At 41.8% G+C, this 15,834-nt stretch overlaps 1 protein-coding gene across 2 annotated transcripts; it reads left to right on the forward strand.

Moving 5' to 3' along the window:
- Positions 1-819: 819 nt before the first annotated feature.
- On the forward strand, positions 820-10,754 carry tamalin (trafficking regulator and scaffold protein tamalin). 2 transcript variants are annotated; one of them, XM_026154744.1, is made up of 8 exons: positions 820-1,179; positions 3,064-3,116; positions 4,413-4,467; positions 6,327-6,429; positions 7,495-7,588; positions 8,645-8,711; positions 9,501-9,567; positions 10,048-10,754. In XM_026154744.1, the coding sequence occupies exons 1-8, from the start codon at positions 985-987 to the stop codon at positions 10,521-10,523; spliced, it is 1,110 nt and encodes a 369-aa protein (XP_026010529.1). In that variant the 5' UTR covers positions 820-984; the 3' UTR covers positions 10,524-10,754. The 2 variants fall into 2 exon arrangements, with proteins under 2 accessions (XP_026010529.1, XP_026010530.1); XM_026154745.1 differs by lacking the exon at positions 820-1,179 and adding an exon at positions 2,600-2,614.
- Positions 10,755-15,834: the final 5,080 nt, after the last annotated feature.

The raw sequence follows: 15,834 nt of genomic DNA on the forward strand, positions 1-15,834 counted from the left end.
TGCAAACAGTCGGCCACACAGAACATTATGTAAGACCCCAGGTTTCTAATGAAATTTACACACGATTATTTCTGCAAGGCACATTTGCTTTTTTGCAGCTTCTCCCTCATTTGAAATAACCCAAATTGATGAATGAGCAAATAATCAAAGCAGTTTTTCAATGTTATTAAAGAAAAATAAGCAGAATCGTTTTTTTAACTTTTAACAAAAGGATAGAAAATCATCAGTCAACTTATTATATTGGACTGATTCATAATGCATGGGCTGGTAATAAACATAAATGAAAACCTTCCTGCGTCACCTTATCAGAGGATTTAAATCTATCCAAATGGTCCTGCTGCCTGGGTTCAGATCCAGCACTCATTTGCAGCAGGCTTAATCTCTTTTGGCAAAGACTCATTAAGATTTCTAAAGACAGAAGGAAGCTGAAGTGGGTGATCCAACATTCAAACTGCTACCAATTAGTATGAGAAGCTGAGGTATTTCAGCTGATAATTTTGTCTGATACTTCTAAAAATCAGAAGTATCGTTTTGTCCTATCAGTTGTCCCTATAGTGAAAATATTTAGAAAATATTAGCAAATAAGCGGAAACTCCGTCTTCTTTTCTGGAATTTTTGGATTACATTTTTACCTACTGGTTGATTTTCTTTCGACTTTCTTTCTTTCAGCTAAGAAACTAACGGCATTTATTTATTTTGTCTTGATAAACACTGTTTGCTGTTGTTTCAATACGAATCAGAAAAGATCCGAGGTGCACATGAAGGCACCGCGGAGGAGGCAAGTCTCTGTTGCTATTGGCACTCATTTGTGTTCCTCAAAACAGTCCCCGCCTCCAAACTATTCAAAGGAAACAAGAGAAATTGTAGTTAGCTCCACGCTGAAGCTCCAAATTCGATCAGCATCTCCCTCGGCAGGTTTCAGACTCTGTGGGAGGACACCAAGAAAGTTATTTTTACTTTTTTCAGTTTTCATTTTCAACAACAATGACGTTCAGGAGGCTGAAGAAGGTGAACTCCAATGGACCGGACAGCGGTCCCGCATCTCAAGACGACATTTATTTCCCTTCGTCAAAGTCGGACAGCTGCAGGACTATGGACACACCGAGCAACTCCTCGGAGGTTTACAACTACAAGACCCTGGCTTACTCGGGGGGGACGCTGCCCAGAAACTACAAAAAGGTATTGCTACTGTTCCTTTTAAAAGTTTATTAGCTGAATGTACCTGCAAAAGTTTATTTTTTTGGCAGGTAAACTAATAAATTAAAGTTTTATTAAATTTATTTAGTGCTTTTTTAACTTACAAGGCAAAAACCATTTACACAGTAATTTCTGTATGTTTCCTATTAGTCCTTTTATTATTTAAGCAGAGACTGTAAGCTTATTAAAAGGGTTATCAAGTTATTGTATCCAGTGAGTGGCTGGTCGGCGCCACACAGGACATCTTATAGCAGCCCATCTAGGGGCAAGGGTGCCCACCCAGACTCTGAATCTTATGTTGCATGAAACAGACTTCGCCCATGTTCTTTATGCCTTAACATCTTTATTTAGATGAAAGTGATCTCTAAGATTAAACACATGACTCATGACTGATAAGAGTTTTAGTTGAGAACAGGTAGATTGTTACAAAAGCAAATTTGCATTTGATGATTCATAGAAAGTTTGTCACTGTTGTCATTTTAACAGTAAGTTGCATCAGAGCTACAGGATGCGCTACAGAGTCCGGAGGGACGTGCTTATTTGTTTAAAACTTACAGCAGTTAGTCACAGCATGCAGATCACCTGCCCGGATCTTTCGCTTCGGGCTGTTTGTCTTCTTCCTTCCCTGAGCTGTTTTGCAGTTAGGGACAGCCGTTGACTTTGGGGCAGGTAGGTGGGGGTGGGTCAGCATGAGGATCAGTGTGATCATTGTTATTCACATCACCTGCCGTGGTTTGAATGTTGTGGCTGATTGTGATCTGATTGGTTATAAATTGGCCCTGAGTCTTCTTATTTCAGGGGAAATGATTTTAACCCGTGGCCTACATATTAGTCTGGATTTTAGGAACGGTTTCTGACAGCCCTCATCCTTTAGTCCATGTTGCGTAATGCTTAATGTTTATACTGTAAATTTGTTTGGCTACTGCATCAGTCGCTTTTATTTTCCTCTCATGAAGCTGATTTCAGTGAATTCTGTTGCTCAACTTGCTTTGGAGTTTCTGCCCAAAGAGCACATCAGAGTTGGAAAAACTCCTTTCACAGTGCCCTGTTGTGACTGAGGCATAGTTAAACCCACACACATACGCTAGTGCGCCGGGTTACAACACAGCATTGTGTACACTCGGGGATGGAGATCCTGCTTGAGCCACCCCTGTTGGTCTCTCTGGGTATTTGGGAATAAATGCACTCATTGAGACTCCTCTGGGTCAATTCTGTAAGTGTTGGGACATAAAGAAAGCAACATTTTACTACCCAGAGAGACTGTAGCACAAAGCAGCCTTTCATTGGAGCAGGATTTGAAAATGATTGAGCTGGAACAGAGGTGGATTGATTCAAGTGATTTTAGTGGAGCCTTCTGGACAGATACCTGCCTTATTTACACAGTTAGGTGGGGCGGGGACCTGAACTGCTCCTGCTGGTGAGTTGGCTTTTCTCTCAATGCTGTTATTGTGCTCACCTCTGTGTCTTATTTGCTTCTTTTAATAGACTGAACTTGGTGTAAACAGCGCTGCAGTTTTTAGATTGGTTGACAGTTTGTGCCTGAAGGCAGCCAATTTGCTGTTATGCTTGTAGGTATGCGTGCAACTTGTTTTGATGTAATGAGTAAACAGAGCAGCAGTCACGCATTTCTGGTTTTGTCAACAATATCTCCATGCTGGTATGCAGGTTAAGTAGCTTAACAATACCAAAACACTCTTGGCTCATTATTCGAGACGACTGGATGGACTGGCCACTGATCGCTGAAGTGCTCAGTAGGTGTGCCTAGGAAATGCCCGGAGGGGGAGGGGGGGGAAATCCTCATGAGTAAACTTGAAGCTACGCAGGTGTGTGACATGCTTCACATCTTGTTTCGTTTTCTCCTTGCAGGGTGGCGGCTTACAGAAGTGGAAACCCCTTACGCAGACGCCAGAACCACAAAGGTACAACATCCCTCATCTTTCTCTGATATTTTTTTTGGACTTTTTAAATTTTTCCCTCTCACTGTGCCTTCACATGAATTTTTTCACGATGGCATCTTCCTCAGAAAAATGATTCAGGGCGAGCAGCCTCATATCGGAGTGACTGGCAGTTGTTCAAACAGGGGGAACACTGATTAAAGCCATTGTTAAGGGAGGTTATAAATATTCATTGAGCCTCACTCCAACAGACCGCTGTACTGTTACTGTACGTCTGCATGTGACGTCCACATGCTCCTGCATACAGAGGAAGTCCTGTGCAGCCAGTGGAGGAGTTTTGTTATGCAGTTTAGTTAAGGATGCAGAGAAACACAGACATTAACCTCTCACTGACTTTCACTCATCCTTCCTCTTGAATTTTGTGTTTGACGTACATAAAAGGCTGTTTTATGGATGCGTCAGAATAAACATCATTAAGCTATGTTCGAACGAGCTCTAAAACCATAAGCCATACTTTTATTATTGGACTGTGCTAGAATAGATTTGCACCATCGTTTATCTCATTCTGGGCAGCCTACTCCATGGTCCCTGTGACAGAAAGGTGATATAAGCCTCTAAAGGATATCCCCGCTCTTTAACATCCTACAGTGTCACACCCTGACCTTATCATTTCAAACTGACCATGTCTAATATAAGCACACACCATTGCATAAATTACAGAAACTAAAGCAACTACACAGACTCTGCTGGCTTTGAAGACTACGAGTTTAGAGATAAAACTAAAAAGCCGTGATTGTGGTTCATGTAACCCCCATCAAATTTAAAAAAGGAAAGGACATTTATGCCTCTGCTGTGTTGGAAACAGTGAAAACTTCTCCTTAACTATATCCTAGTGTTCAAGGCGACATCTATAAATGTCCTATTTTGTCCAAATCGTAGTATAAAACCCATTCATCCGCCCATTGTCGTAACTAAATGTCCCATTCAGGGTCGTGGAGTTGCTGGAGTTGATTCCAGCTATAATTGGGTACACCCTTGACAAACCCCCCCTTGTTTACCCATCGTTTATTGAGATTGTTTGTACCGGTTAACCTTCTTATTTTTCTTGATTCTACAACTGAATCAGAAGGTGAATACCTCCTTTAAGACTAAAAAGAATTAGGCATCAACTGTTAGACCGACATGACTCTTACACGATCACTTGGTCTTTGCACTGCTACCTTTAAAAACGTAAAAGAAGCAGCGTTGGCTGCAGCAAACCCAGAGGAGAGTTTGTCCAGTTAACAGTGACAAAATGTTCCTTTTATCATTTTATTTTAGGAAGGTGGTGGTCCTGGAGAAAAAAGAAGAGGAGGCATTTGGTTTTGAGATTCAGGTAAGTTTGGGAGTGATATTTGGGGGGTTGGAGTGGATTTCTGAACTTCTCGAGTGCCACTTTCACGATCCGCCACTATCTCTGTCCACACATGATAAAACCTAAGTGACAGAAGCTTGTACATCCTGTTCTGTGTAGGAAAGGTCACACATCAGTCAATACATCAATAAACCCGTTGATGTTAATCCCATGACTGTGGAGATGCTTTTATTTGTACTTTTTCTCCCAGCATCTGTATTTTGAGCAGTGTGGTTTATTCACATGCCTTCCATGTAATACCTGCCCCGCTCTGCCCTGCTCAGCAGACAGAAACTTTTCACTTCTGACCTCAGTTTGTCTCTGATCTCACTCGTGTGCCCTGAAGCTCCCTACCTCACAATATCGGCTCTGTTGCTCAGACCTCATTCTTTAAATAGTTTGCTAAATGATTAAAGCGTGCGAGTACATCTTCACATTATCGTGCTTTGGCGGTCTTTTTAGACTTCTTGGACTGAAGTACTTCTTTGAGGAAGCGATATAACTATATTGTTCTATTTCTGGATTTTTGCTGCACGTTCCCACCCTTCCTGACCAGAAGGAAGTGAGATCATGAGGACAAGTTTGATGCTACACAGAGAAAGAGACAGAGAAAGACAAATTTTTGTTTTGTTTTGTTTTTTTTTTTTCTCTCGCCGTCTGCTCTGTTAATACTGGGAGTCGAGGATCGAGCACATCAATGTGATATTTGCATTTGAAACAATATTTGCATGGTTGCGTGAGAAGGAAACGAGCAGCAGGATCAGGCTGATTTGAATAGGATACAATCTGTCAGGCTGAATTCGGGAGCAGATAGCCTTTTATAACTTGAATTTTATTTTATGGGATACTTCGTTTTCTTTTTTTCTCTCAGCTGGAAGTTGGTTCTCTTTGTAAGGTAGAAGCTCCTTCAGCAGCAGCATGCTGACTAACAGTTTTGCTGCTAGGGGAAGTCTATGTTCTGCAGTGGTCTGACCTTCTGTAGAGGAGCTGTGGTGACAGAAACTAGGAAGAGCATGCAAATATGTATGGAAGTTACAAAAACGGTTGCCAGAACAACAAAATATTTGGCCTTTGAGTTTAAGTAATGCTCACGTCATGTGGTTAGGTTAAAGTAGCAAATACAACCCAATATCCTGGAGTCAGATTGAAGTTTTCAAAAGTAAATACTACTTGTTATAGGGGACATTTATTACCCCTGAGTAAATGGTAAATGGCCTGCATTTGTATAGCGCTTTTCTAGTCCCTAAGGACCCCAAAGCGCTTCACACTACATTCAGTCATTCACCCATTAGTTTACAGCAATTTCTTGTTGATTTTCCTTCCCCCCCCCCCCCCCCCCCCCCCCACCAATCTTGTCACTTTTCTCTTGCAGCAGTTAATAAAACCCAACAACTGGTTATGAAATTGGTCATGTGATGATAGAACAGTAAGAGTAATTACAACTGTAATTTGTCTTTTTGTGTTTTATTATCTTTATAGCTGTAGCTTTCCAAATTATTGTTACAGTACTTCCTTTTGACATTTAGTGGTGTATAGTAGTTGATTTGTGAACTGTGATGAGCGGGGCATTAAAATAACTTCAGTGTGGCGCATCAACCGGGCATGTTTCATCAGACGAGGGGAAGAAAACCTCATTTGCTTCTTTGCGTCACATCTCCGCGTGTTCAGTGATATCTTCTTTCCTGCATTGTCTGTCATGACTTCCTCTGCCGGTTATTCAGTGGCTTTTCAGCGTTGCCACATTCATTTACAACACGTATAAGACGGCACCTAGGCTGGGAAAGTTTTTTTGTGTGTGTGTGAGTTCCTTTTATTCAGTGTGATTTTTCTGTCTCCTTCAGACTTACGGTCTTCACCATCAGGACCAAAACTCTGTAGAGATGTGTACGTTTGTGTGTAAGGTCCACAATGACAGCCCGGCTCAGCAAGCAGGACTTAAAGTTGGTAAGCAAACTTCCTCCTTCTGTATGTTTTCCTCTTTTTATCTGAGCTGTATTTAAGCCTAAAATAACCTGGAGAAAAACTTGAAATAGACTCGAGGGGAAGCGAGCGTGACACGAGGCTTCGGTTCAGGTCGTTGTTTGCCAGCTGACGCTTGTGTAACGTGCGTCAACATAAGCACTCGTGAGTTTCTGTTGGTTGTTTAGGGAAGCACAAAGAAGACTGTATCCCTACTCATTTTTCCCAGTCAACAAACAAGCTGGTGATCGACTACTCACCAATGTGGCAAATGACACAAAAGCAAATTAACTTTGAAGGAAGTGATATTTTTTTAATGTCTGGCTTCCTTCTTAAAAAAACAAAATAAAATGAATTTTAAAAAATGAGAAAAAGAAGTCAAAATTACAAACAGCTAATGTGTTATAACTAATTAATTAAACCAGGAAGTGCATTCATATTTTGTGTTTTTGAGAGACTGGGGAAAGACAAGAAAATATTTTATCAAGTGAATTGTGATTGGTCAGTCACAAGCTGTCCACACCCAGTGTTATATTTCCATTATGTCAAAAAAAGAGGGAAGGAGATTATGTGCTGCTGCTCTTACCGCCCATTTTCTTCAACCTGCGTCTGTCACTTTAGTTTCACTTCCTAAATTCCTTGCATACTCGCTCCATTGTCCCCCCCACTCTCAGTCTTGCTGTGAACACAATGACTTCATCGCAGTGGGGATTTTTTTTTTTTTTTTTTTGAAAGGTCAAAGTAGGCTAAAATCTCACAAAAGATGCTGTCACACGAGTATCCACGCCACATCTTTTCCTGCTTTGATGAAACTGAAGTAGAACTTTGTGACATACGCGACTTTACAGCTACCCAGATGTAAACGGTTTAATGGCAAATAAACGCTTTTCTGCGGTCCTGTGACGAGCCATATGCCACGAAGACGCGAACTAGTCCTCCCACATTTGTCTCGCACATGTGTTGAGGTTTCCTTCAGAAGTGTGCCTCATCTGGCTGCTTCGTGAGGCGCGGCTGGCTAACATACACGTTTGTATATTTGTGTTTGTGCAGGGGATACCATCGCAAGTGTGAACGAAGCCACCGTGGAGGGGTTTCGACACAAGGAAATCGTTCAGCTCATCAGAGCCAGTGGGAACTCGCTCAGGTACACAGACTCACAAAACCCAACAACAGTGGCTTCAAAACACTTTCCTCAGAATTTGTTAATAAGTATGCTCAGTTCATCGCGGTGGCTAAACGGTTGATAGAGCTGACAGGATGCTCACTTCATGGTTCACCTCTCTAACTCTAACAAAAGTGAATGTGTTTCACATGGGAACAGAAACCAAATAAGTTTGAAAGGTAACAGAGGGCCAAATCAGGAAAGATGAGAATAATTTCTCACAAAAGTGCCGTTTTGGTTTTGAGATTAACGTCAGAGAGGCGGTACATCCTGAATTCTGTTAAGGTAACATGAAAGATGTTAGTTACAGTTTTTCATTAACAATGCAGATGGTAAACATTTGCACTGGCATGAAACGTGGCAGTTTGCTTTTATTGTCACTTGCATATAGGAAAACAATCAGAAGGTGCTATTTCTGTTTTTGGAGTCCAGGAAAAACGTGAAAAATAATTGAGGTTAACTTTAAAAATCCTTCCGTATTGTACTCGTTTAACTCTCTTAGAATAATTTGTGTGCCTCAGCTTTATTATCTGGCACATCGCCGTTTAGAGTCCTTATCTGTCGGTGTGCTGAGTGGGTGTTTTTAATTTGAACCACACAGTCTTCTTCAACCCCCTTCTCTGCTTGTAAAAGATTAAAAGAAAGTTAGCATGGTGTAAGATTCTCTGAGCTGATGCAGAAGAAGTGAGGCGAACCGCATCAGAGCGCCAGTGTAGACACACTTTACAGACTGACATCATCAAATTATACTTACAGTTCAAGTCAGTAAAAGCTGTTAGAGTGAAAACGAGCTCTGTATGTTCTCTCGCTCATGTTATTTGAACAGATTTGCGGCACTTAAGTGGAAACTGTGTTTCTTGTTCTCCCCCCTTGCTTGTAAACCAAACCCGTTCCTGTTACTAACTTTATGAAAAGAGCCTTTCATATGGTCAAGTTTTATTTATTTATTTTTTAAATCGCTGTTTTCTGCCCTTGTAGTTTTTATGCGCTTCCTGCTACGCCTGTTAACTCTACTGCCTTCTGGTTTTTTGTTTAAAGGCTGGAGACGGTTTACAGTGACTCAATTCGAAAAGCTGAACTAGAGGCCCGGCTGCAGTATCTAAAGGTGAGTTGTTCACTGTTTGTCAGTGGTGAGTCAGAACGGATGAGCGTCCAGCAGCCTCTCACACATGCGCACCCGCTTAAACATTAAGTTACACGCTGGATATAGACACCACACCACACCTCCCTCCCTCCACACCTGTCCCTCCAGCAGCACCGCCACCTGTTACATTAGCAGTTTGTGCAGCAGGCCCACTGATGGCTGCACACATTCTTGACTCGAGCTGCCTGTGAAGTGGCCTTAAGTGAGCGAGCTTTCCCCCAAGATTACAGCAGCTGTCCTTTTTCTAATCCTCAGCGACACAGCTGCCTGAGAGAATAAACCAACATTTTAAAACCTGCTGCTGAACACGACACGTTTGACGCACAAGATGAAGTAAATGTTAATGTGTAAATAAATGTGACGTGGTTGTTGACTCATTTATGAAAAGATAAAAAAAAAAAAAAGTGAAATGAGTGAAGGCCGCTTATGCAACGATGACAAGTCTAAACTTCAGTTAACAGTCTATGACATGTAGATTTACCATCTTCAACTCCGTTTTAGTCTGTAGCTTCTAATTCTAGCCACGTGGCATGTTGGTTACCTGCTCAAGCACTGATCTAAACTGGCACCGTATTTTTAATATTATTATTATTTTATTTTTTTGTTTAGTACACCTGTGGTGTGGGCTCAGATGATTTAGCTTTATTGCTTTTAAAGGTTGCACATGAGGGTGGTGGATTTCCTGTCTGTATGTTGTGTTGTTTTGTTTTCCTCTTGTAATCAATTCCAATATCTTGTGTTGTCTTTTAGCAAACGCTTCATGAGAAATGGGATGAATATCGCTCACTGATGGTGCAGGAGCAGCGCCTTGTTCATGGTAGGTGATTTTTTTTTTTGGCCTTGTGCAGCTCAACTTGTACATGCATACAGAGTCTGCATTCTTCTATTCTACTTTATTAGTACTTTTTCCACATCCAGACAAGATTCCAAAATGTAGTCAAATTCCAGGTCACACTAAATCCCAAATGTAAAAAAACAAACCATAAATTAATTAAAAACAAGTTCATGTATATGTATCCAGAACATTTTATGTCATCCTGATAACAAACTGTACCAATCACATTACCTCCTTCTTGAGGGGGAGAGAATCAGGATGTGTATGACTGCTGCTTTGCAGGAAGTCCTGATTACATAGTAGAAAACAAACAGCTCGTTGCTATAGTTGGGTGGTCGCTTGTGCAAAATGAGGCAAACAAGACTCACAGAAAATTAAAGCAGTGTTTTTTCATTTATTATTCATGTTTTCTTTACAATTGGTCAGTTTCCCATGTCCTCACGCTGCCCTTCTTCACCGCAGGTATAGTAATGAGTGACGCCGCCTTGTATGAGTCCCTGGAGTCAGCCGGTGTGTATGGCAGCCTCGGCGCTCCTAGCCCTGCGCTTCAGAGAGCCCTGCACTGCACAGGCAGCACCAGCAGCAGCGCCAGCTTTCTCAGCACGGCCACCGAGGATGACCCTCTCTACCAAACCTGCATATATCAGGCGGATGGCAGCGTGGACTCTGACAGTGCAGAAAAAAAGAAAGAACAGTTACCGAAGCTGCAGCGCCTCCGGCCGACCAGCGAGTTCTTTTCAACGCCCAAGACGCAGCTGACCCGCAGCGCCAGCACTCGCAGCTACGTCAAAGGATCTTCGTCGTCGTCGTCCGTTCCGGGGGAGAAGCCGGGAGCCACGCTGCAGAGGAAGCCCAAACAGAAAAGCTTCCGCAGACGCCTCCTCAAATTCATCCCCGGCTTAAACCGACCACTGGAGGAGGAGGAGAGCAAACTGTGAGCGGCAAACTGTTCACAGACAGCAGAACTAAAGACTTAAAGTAATAATTACTGCCAAACTAAAGTGCCAAAGAAAACAGCAAGCAGCCCCAAAGAGTGAAGAATTTAAGACCAAAGTGTATTGGTTCTGTAGTTGCACCTCTTCCTGTTTAAATGGGTAGACCAATGGACATTTAGCTACATTCGGTAGCATTCAGTGTTTTATGGCTGTACATAAGTTGTTGTTGTTTTTTTTTTTTTTTTTTTTTTTTGTTCTAAGTTATTTATTTATTTTTGCATGTTCAGAATGAAGGATGTCCCAGTTTGTACTGCATGCACAAGTTTAATTTTGACAGCTGAATAAAACACCGATGATCATTGTGACTGCGTTGCAGAACATTTTGTAAGAAAAAACTTTGATAATGACTTCAGATGACTCAGGCTGATCATATTTTGTCTTCTCTACTCGAGGTCACGGTTCCCAAAAATAAAACTTGTGGCTGATGATTATATGCGTATTATTTTGTGCAGAACTTGCTTGAAAAGCTATTTTCCTCCCCAAGCCACAACTGTTTGTGGGAATTGTAGCTGCCAAGCTTAAATTAGTGCCAAGACCCCGAGTGTACACACAATCTGTAATTTCCCCTGGTGGAGATGTGCTCTGCTCCATGTGATGCTTTTAAATATAGTAAGCTTTTATAATTTCACAACTCTTCCACCGTTTAAGAATCTTATCAGCCGAGTTCTGGAGGTTAGCGTGCGGCTTGGGATGCTTTAGGCTTTTTTGTGGTGTGAGATATCCAGAATGGAAGCTGTTGTATCTGCTCTGACACAGTTTATTGTTGTGAGAATAGTGAGGAATGTGCAGAGAAAGGCATGACCCAGAATTCCAAACACAACCGCTTTCTTTCAGCTCCTGCAGGCGAATGCTGATTCCTACTCTTCCACACTACCATATTCCCATGGCGGCTTCAGTTGTCCAAAGGCTCGCTGGGTGTTGGGGTGTGTGAGCGTTTGTTGGGCGGGGGTCGCTTGGAGTCTTTTCATTCCTGGCTCCCAGCTGACCCATGAGGTCATGGTGGTCACTCTCTCATTGGCTCTGTTGGGTTGATCCCTTTTGTCCTCTGCTGCTCGTTCACAGATGCATTAGGAGTGACGATGCTGGTGAGCGATGGTATGTGGACATGTGTCAAAGCCAGGCCCTCTCATCCTCGTTTTTCTAGCGAGAAGCAGAGGAAAGGACGTCGTTATAAAGGATTGTTATGCGTGTGTATTGGTGCTTAAAATATGGGGTTGGAGTGAATGGGCCAAATGTGTAACGAGGGTTTAATTAGTCAAGATAATTGTCATTAGTGCACAATGTGTGGAAGAGCTATATAACGGAGATGTGGGGCCCAAACAAGCAGGGTGCAGTTGATGCTCAGCAATTAACACCACAGGAGATTAGGCTAGGCGTGTGGTTGCTGTTGCAAATATTTGCATGACACCCACAAGCTTAAAGACTGCTGTTGACATAAAGACTAAGTGGAGAATTTGTTTTAGTCTTTGCACAAGTGGGTTTGACAGGTTTGCTTCAGTTTCTGCTTCTTGTGCTTCGTGAACTAATTACTAATAAACTTAACTGCCATCTCTACTGTCACAATAGTTTATGACAATTCTTAGTAAGCTGGATTATAAACTTTCTTCTCTCACAATGTTTAAGTGGAAAAGCAGCTTCAGAATTGGAAGTAGGTGATGCAGGTACATGAATAAAGGGAAATTAACAGAATATTTTCCAGGTTTTTTTGTTTTGTTTTGTTTTTATATATATATATCACGCCTCGTCTCAAGATGTTTCTACTCAATTTAAAATAAAAAATCCAACGCGGAACATGAGACTTTTCTAGCTTAAATTTCCACTTCACTGCATCTGACGTGTGAGATGATGGGCCCCTGGGAGCAGTCTACCCGCTAATGTATGTAGCACGATGTCACCTGAGGTGAAGTCCGGTGATTCTATAGACTGCAAGATTTGGAAATGACCTCTGGGGCCAGCTCTTGTGAGATGCCTTTAAAAGCATTATTGAGAACTTTCAGTTGTGTGTGTATGTGTGAGCTGTTTGTCCTATTCATGTCATACTTAGTGTGAGTTCCCTCCAGACCAGGAATGTCAGACATGTGGCCTGAAGGTGAGAACCGACCCCGAATCTAGATTACTAAATACTAATTGCTTAATAACCTCAGAAAGCATGATAATTATGCTAAGTCAATAATAGCTTCAGTTTTATAGCTCTTGGCCTGCAATGTATTTCTAGGTCTTGAGAATGTCTTTGACTGAAAGGGTAAAATACTGCGCTTGTTTAGATTCACTTATTGTCAATGTGTAAAAAATGCACAAAGAAATCCTGCACACTACCTGGGTGGCTGTGGCTCAGGTCGTAGAGCAGATCCGCTACTGATCGGAAGGTTGGTGGTTTGATTCCTGGCTCCCCCAGTTTGCATGCCAAATATCCTTGGGCAAGATACTAACCCCAAATTGCGTTCATCGGAGTGTGAATGTTTATTAGTTGCACTTGAGTGCTTGTATGAGTGGGTGTGAATGGGTGAATGAGGCATGTTGTGTAGAGCACTTTGAGTACTCCGGGAGAGTAGAAAAGCGCTATTTAAGAATCAGTCCATTTAGCTCAGGTGTGCATACACACACACACACACACACAGTTCCATATATTCTTGTATGCTTAAGATAGTAAAAATGCCCATAGCAGTTTTATTGCACTTGTGTAAGAAAACTGTGTATATATAGTAAACAAGAAATAACAATAAATAGTGTGGCCCTGGGTGCTTGTAGATTTGATGTGTTATTGATTTTAGTGTGGGTGATTTCAGAGCAGAGCTCACTGTGATGGATCTGAGATTAATCGTGCAGTCCATCATGCTTTGATGGACCTGAAATGTTTGCCTGAGGGCTGACATTCAAACAGCAGATAGGCAGGGGAGATGAGTCCTTTAGGATGCAGTGTACTTTCAGCAGGCAGCGTGATCTGTTGTTGAGAGCAGAGACTCCCTTCTTATCTGCTGCAGAGTTCCAAAAACTTCTACCTGAGAAGATTTTGTGGCTTTGTAGATGGAAGTTAAACTGTAATGGATGTGCATTAGGAAATACTGTTAAAATGACAGTTATATATTTTTCATGTCAGGCGTTTTTTTTTTATATCATTACTGTAAATGGATGCACTTCTTCACACTGAAAGAAAGGTAGGCTGCCACGCAATAGGTTTAATGGTCTGGCCCACTTGAAATCAAATTGGGCTGTAAGTGGCCCATTAACTAAAGTGGGTCTGACACCCTTGCCCTTGAGAGACTTTCTGCCTACACCACTTTGTGTGTGGAGGGATGTGCATGCATACACAGACACAGACATGGCTGCTTGGCTATCTTTGCGTGGACATTCAAAAACTCTCATCTAAATGCAATTCTGACTTTTACCCTAAAGCCAAGTCTTAAATTTCAAACAGGCTCTTTAAGGGGTGTGAAAAAAAAGATAACGTTTTATGCACTCTTACAGTTTCAAACTGAAACTGGTTCTGACAAAGATAGCATAAAATGTTTTTATTCTGGTTTATTTATGTCTTGTATTTGGTTTCCTGTGAGTTCAGTCACTTGCTGAAAGCCACAATATGCTTCTTCTGCACAGCCACATGTAACTTTTGTTACTTATTGCGTGCATGCGGGAGTTTTAATGGACATCTGCAACCGCTGCTACAAAAACAAACCAGCACAACACTCTCCCCAGTCGAGCACTGAACTAGCTCTGAATAATGTCTCTAATAGTTCCTCATACACTGCTCATTACTCCAGCAATAACAAACAGCCATCACAACACACGCGAAACAAAAATGCCTAAATAAAAAAAGTATGCTGTCTCTGGCCTTGCTGTACTTATTTATCTACTTAATTTTAGTTTTGAGCTTTTCATCCAAAGTCCCAGAGCCTTGTTTCGACAGGGTTTAATCAATTGGCGAATCTTAATTTTAAGACTGGAGATCAGAGGGGAAAAAGTTCCACTGACCCCTCATGCATATGCACGTTCCTTTTGTGTCCCTTTACATGCAAATTCAGCTGTAGAGTTGGACTTTTTAAACCAGCTGAAAGTAGCTCAAGACACAGTAGAACAAAATGTGCCTGGGGGACGAGTCCTCTTCCCGTCTGTCAGTTGTGAAAATGAACATTTGAGAAAGGGAAGCGGGAGGGCCTGTAGGACAGAACTGAGCCTCTGTGGTGAAACAGTTCAGACCAGAGTGCTATTTCTCAATCCTGCTACATGCTGTGGCATCTGATTGGCCGTTAGTCCCCTCAGGTTCAAATGCTGGATCAGTGTGCTGATGGTTAATAATGAGGAAGCAGTTTAGCTTAGCACTTACACAGCTACTTATTTGCAGAGACGAGACGCCAGACAAAACCACTAATATTGTTCTCACGCAAGATACCAGCCTCTCTGAAGCACAAATATCATCAAAAAAGGAGGAGGTTTTTAATCTCAGAAACTGGGGGTGGTAAGTTGTGTGTGTTACGAGGGCAGAAGCTTGTGTGGGCCGTCACGGCAAAGGATGTGGGTAACAAATGTGCCGGAAATCCACCCTAAAGATAAGAGAATAAAACTCAAGGCAGGGTTAGAAAAAAACAAAACAAAAAACCAACCCCCAGCTTTATAGGTATGCATGCATCTACATATCCATCTGTCTGGCAGTCTGCGTGTGTGTTTAATGGGGAGAGCGAGAGCAGGTAATGTGCAATATAGAGAAATGATGTCTGAAATAAAGACAGAAATTGTCCTTTACATAGAAATTATAAAAAAGGAGCGAAACATGCCCAGCGTGACTAAGATGACTCAACTTTATTGCAAACCTGAGTGGCCGTCAGCTTCAACAACGGAACAGCTAAATAAATGCAAAGCGCTGTAATCGCATCATAATCTGCATATCAGATAAAACTCTTGCATTTGGTTTCCCAGCAGCGGGGTACTGATACCTTCAGTCGTCTCTTCTATCATCACTTTGTGGATTTATCTGCCCCTTTCCTGTACGGTTCACAATTTTAACCCAACAGCTTGTTAAAGAACAGCCCAGAAACTCTATTAAGGAAGTGTGCAGATGTTTAATTTGTAAAACTTGGTCTGTAGCTGCATCGGTTTGAAAGATTTAAAAATAATAAACATTTCATCCCAAAGTAACGGTTTCCTTAGAATAAAAGATTAATGAAAATATGCAAACAGCAACTTGAAGTACATATTAAAGCCTCTTTTTGTTTGATAGACTGATGGGAGTGTTCAAAAGTGGGGAATTTGCAGCTACTGA

This window comes from Astatotilapia calliptera, chromosome 20 (assembly GCF_900246225.1).
Source record: "Astatotilapia calliptera chromosome 20, fAstCal1.2, whole genome shotgun sequence".
NCBI classification, from domain to species: domain Eukaryota; kingdom Metazoa; phylum Chordata; class Actinopteri; order Cichliformes; family Cichlidae; genus Astatotilapia; species Astatotilapia calliptera.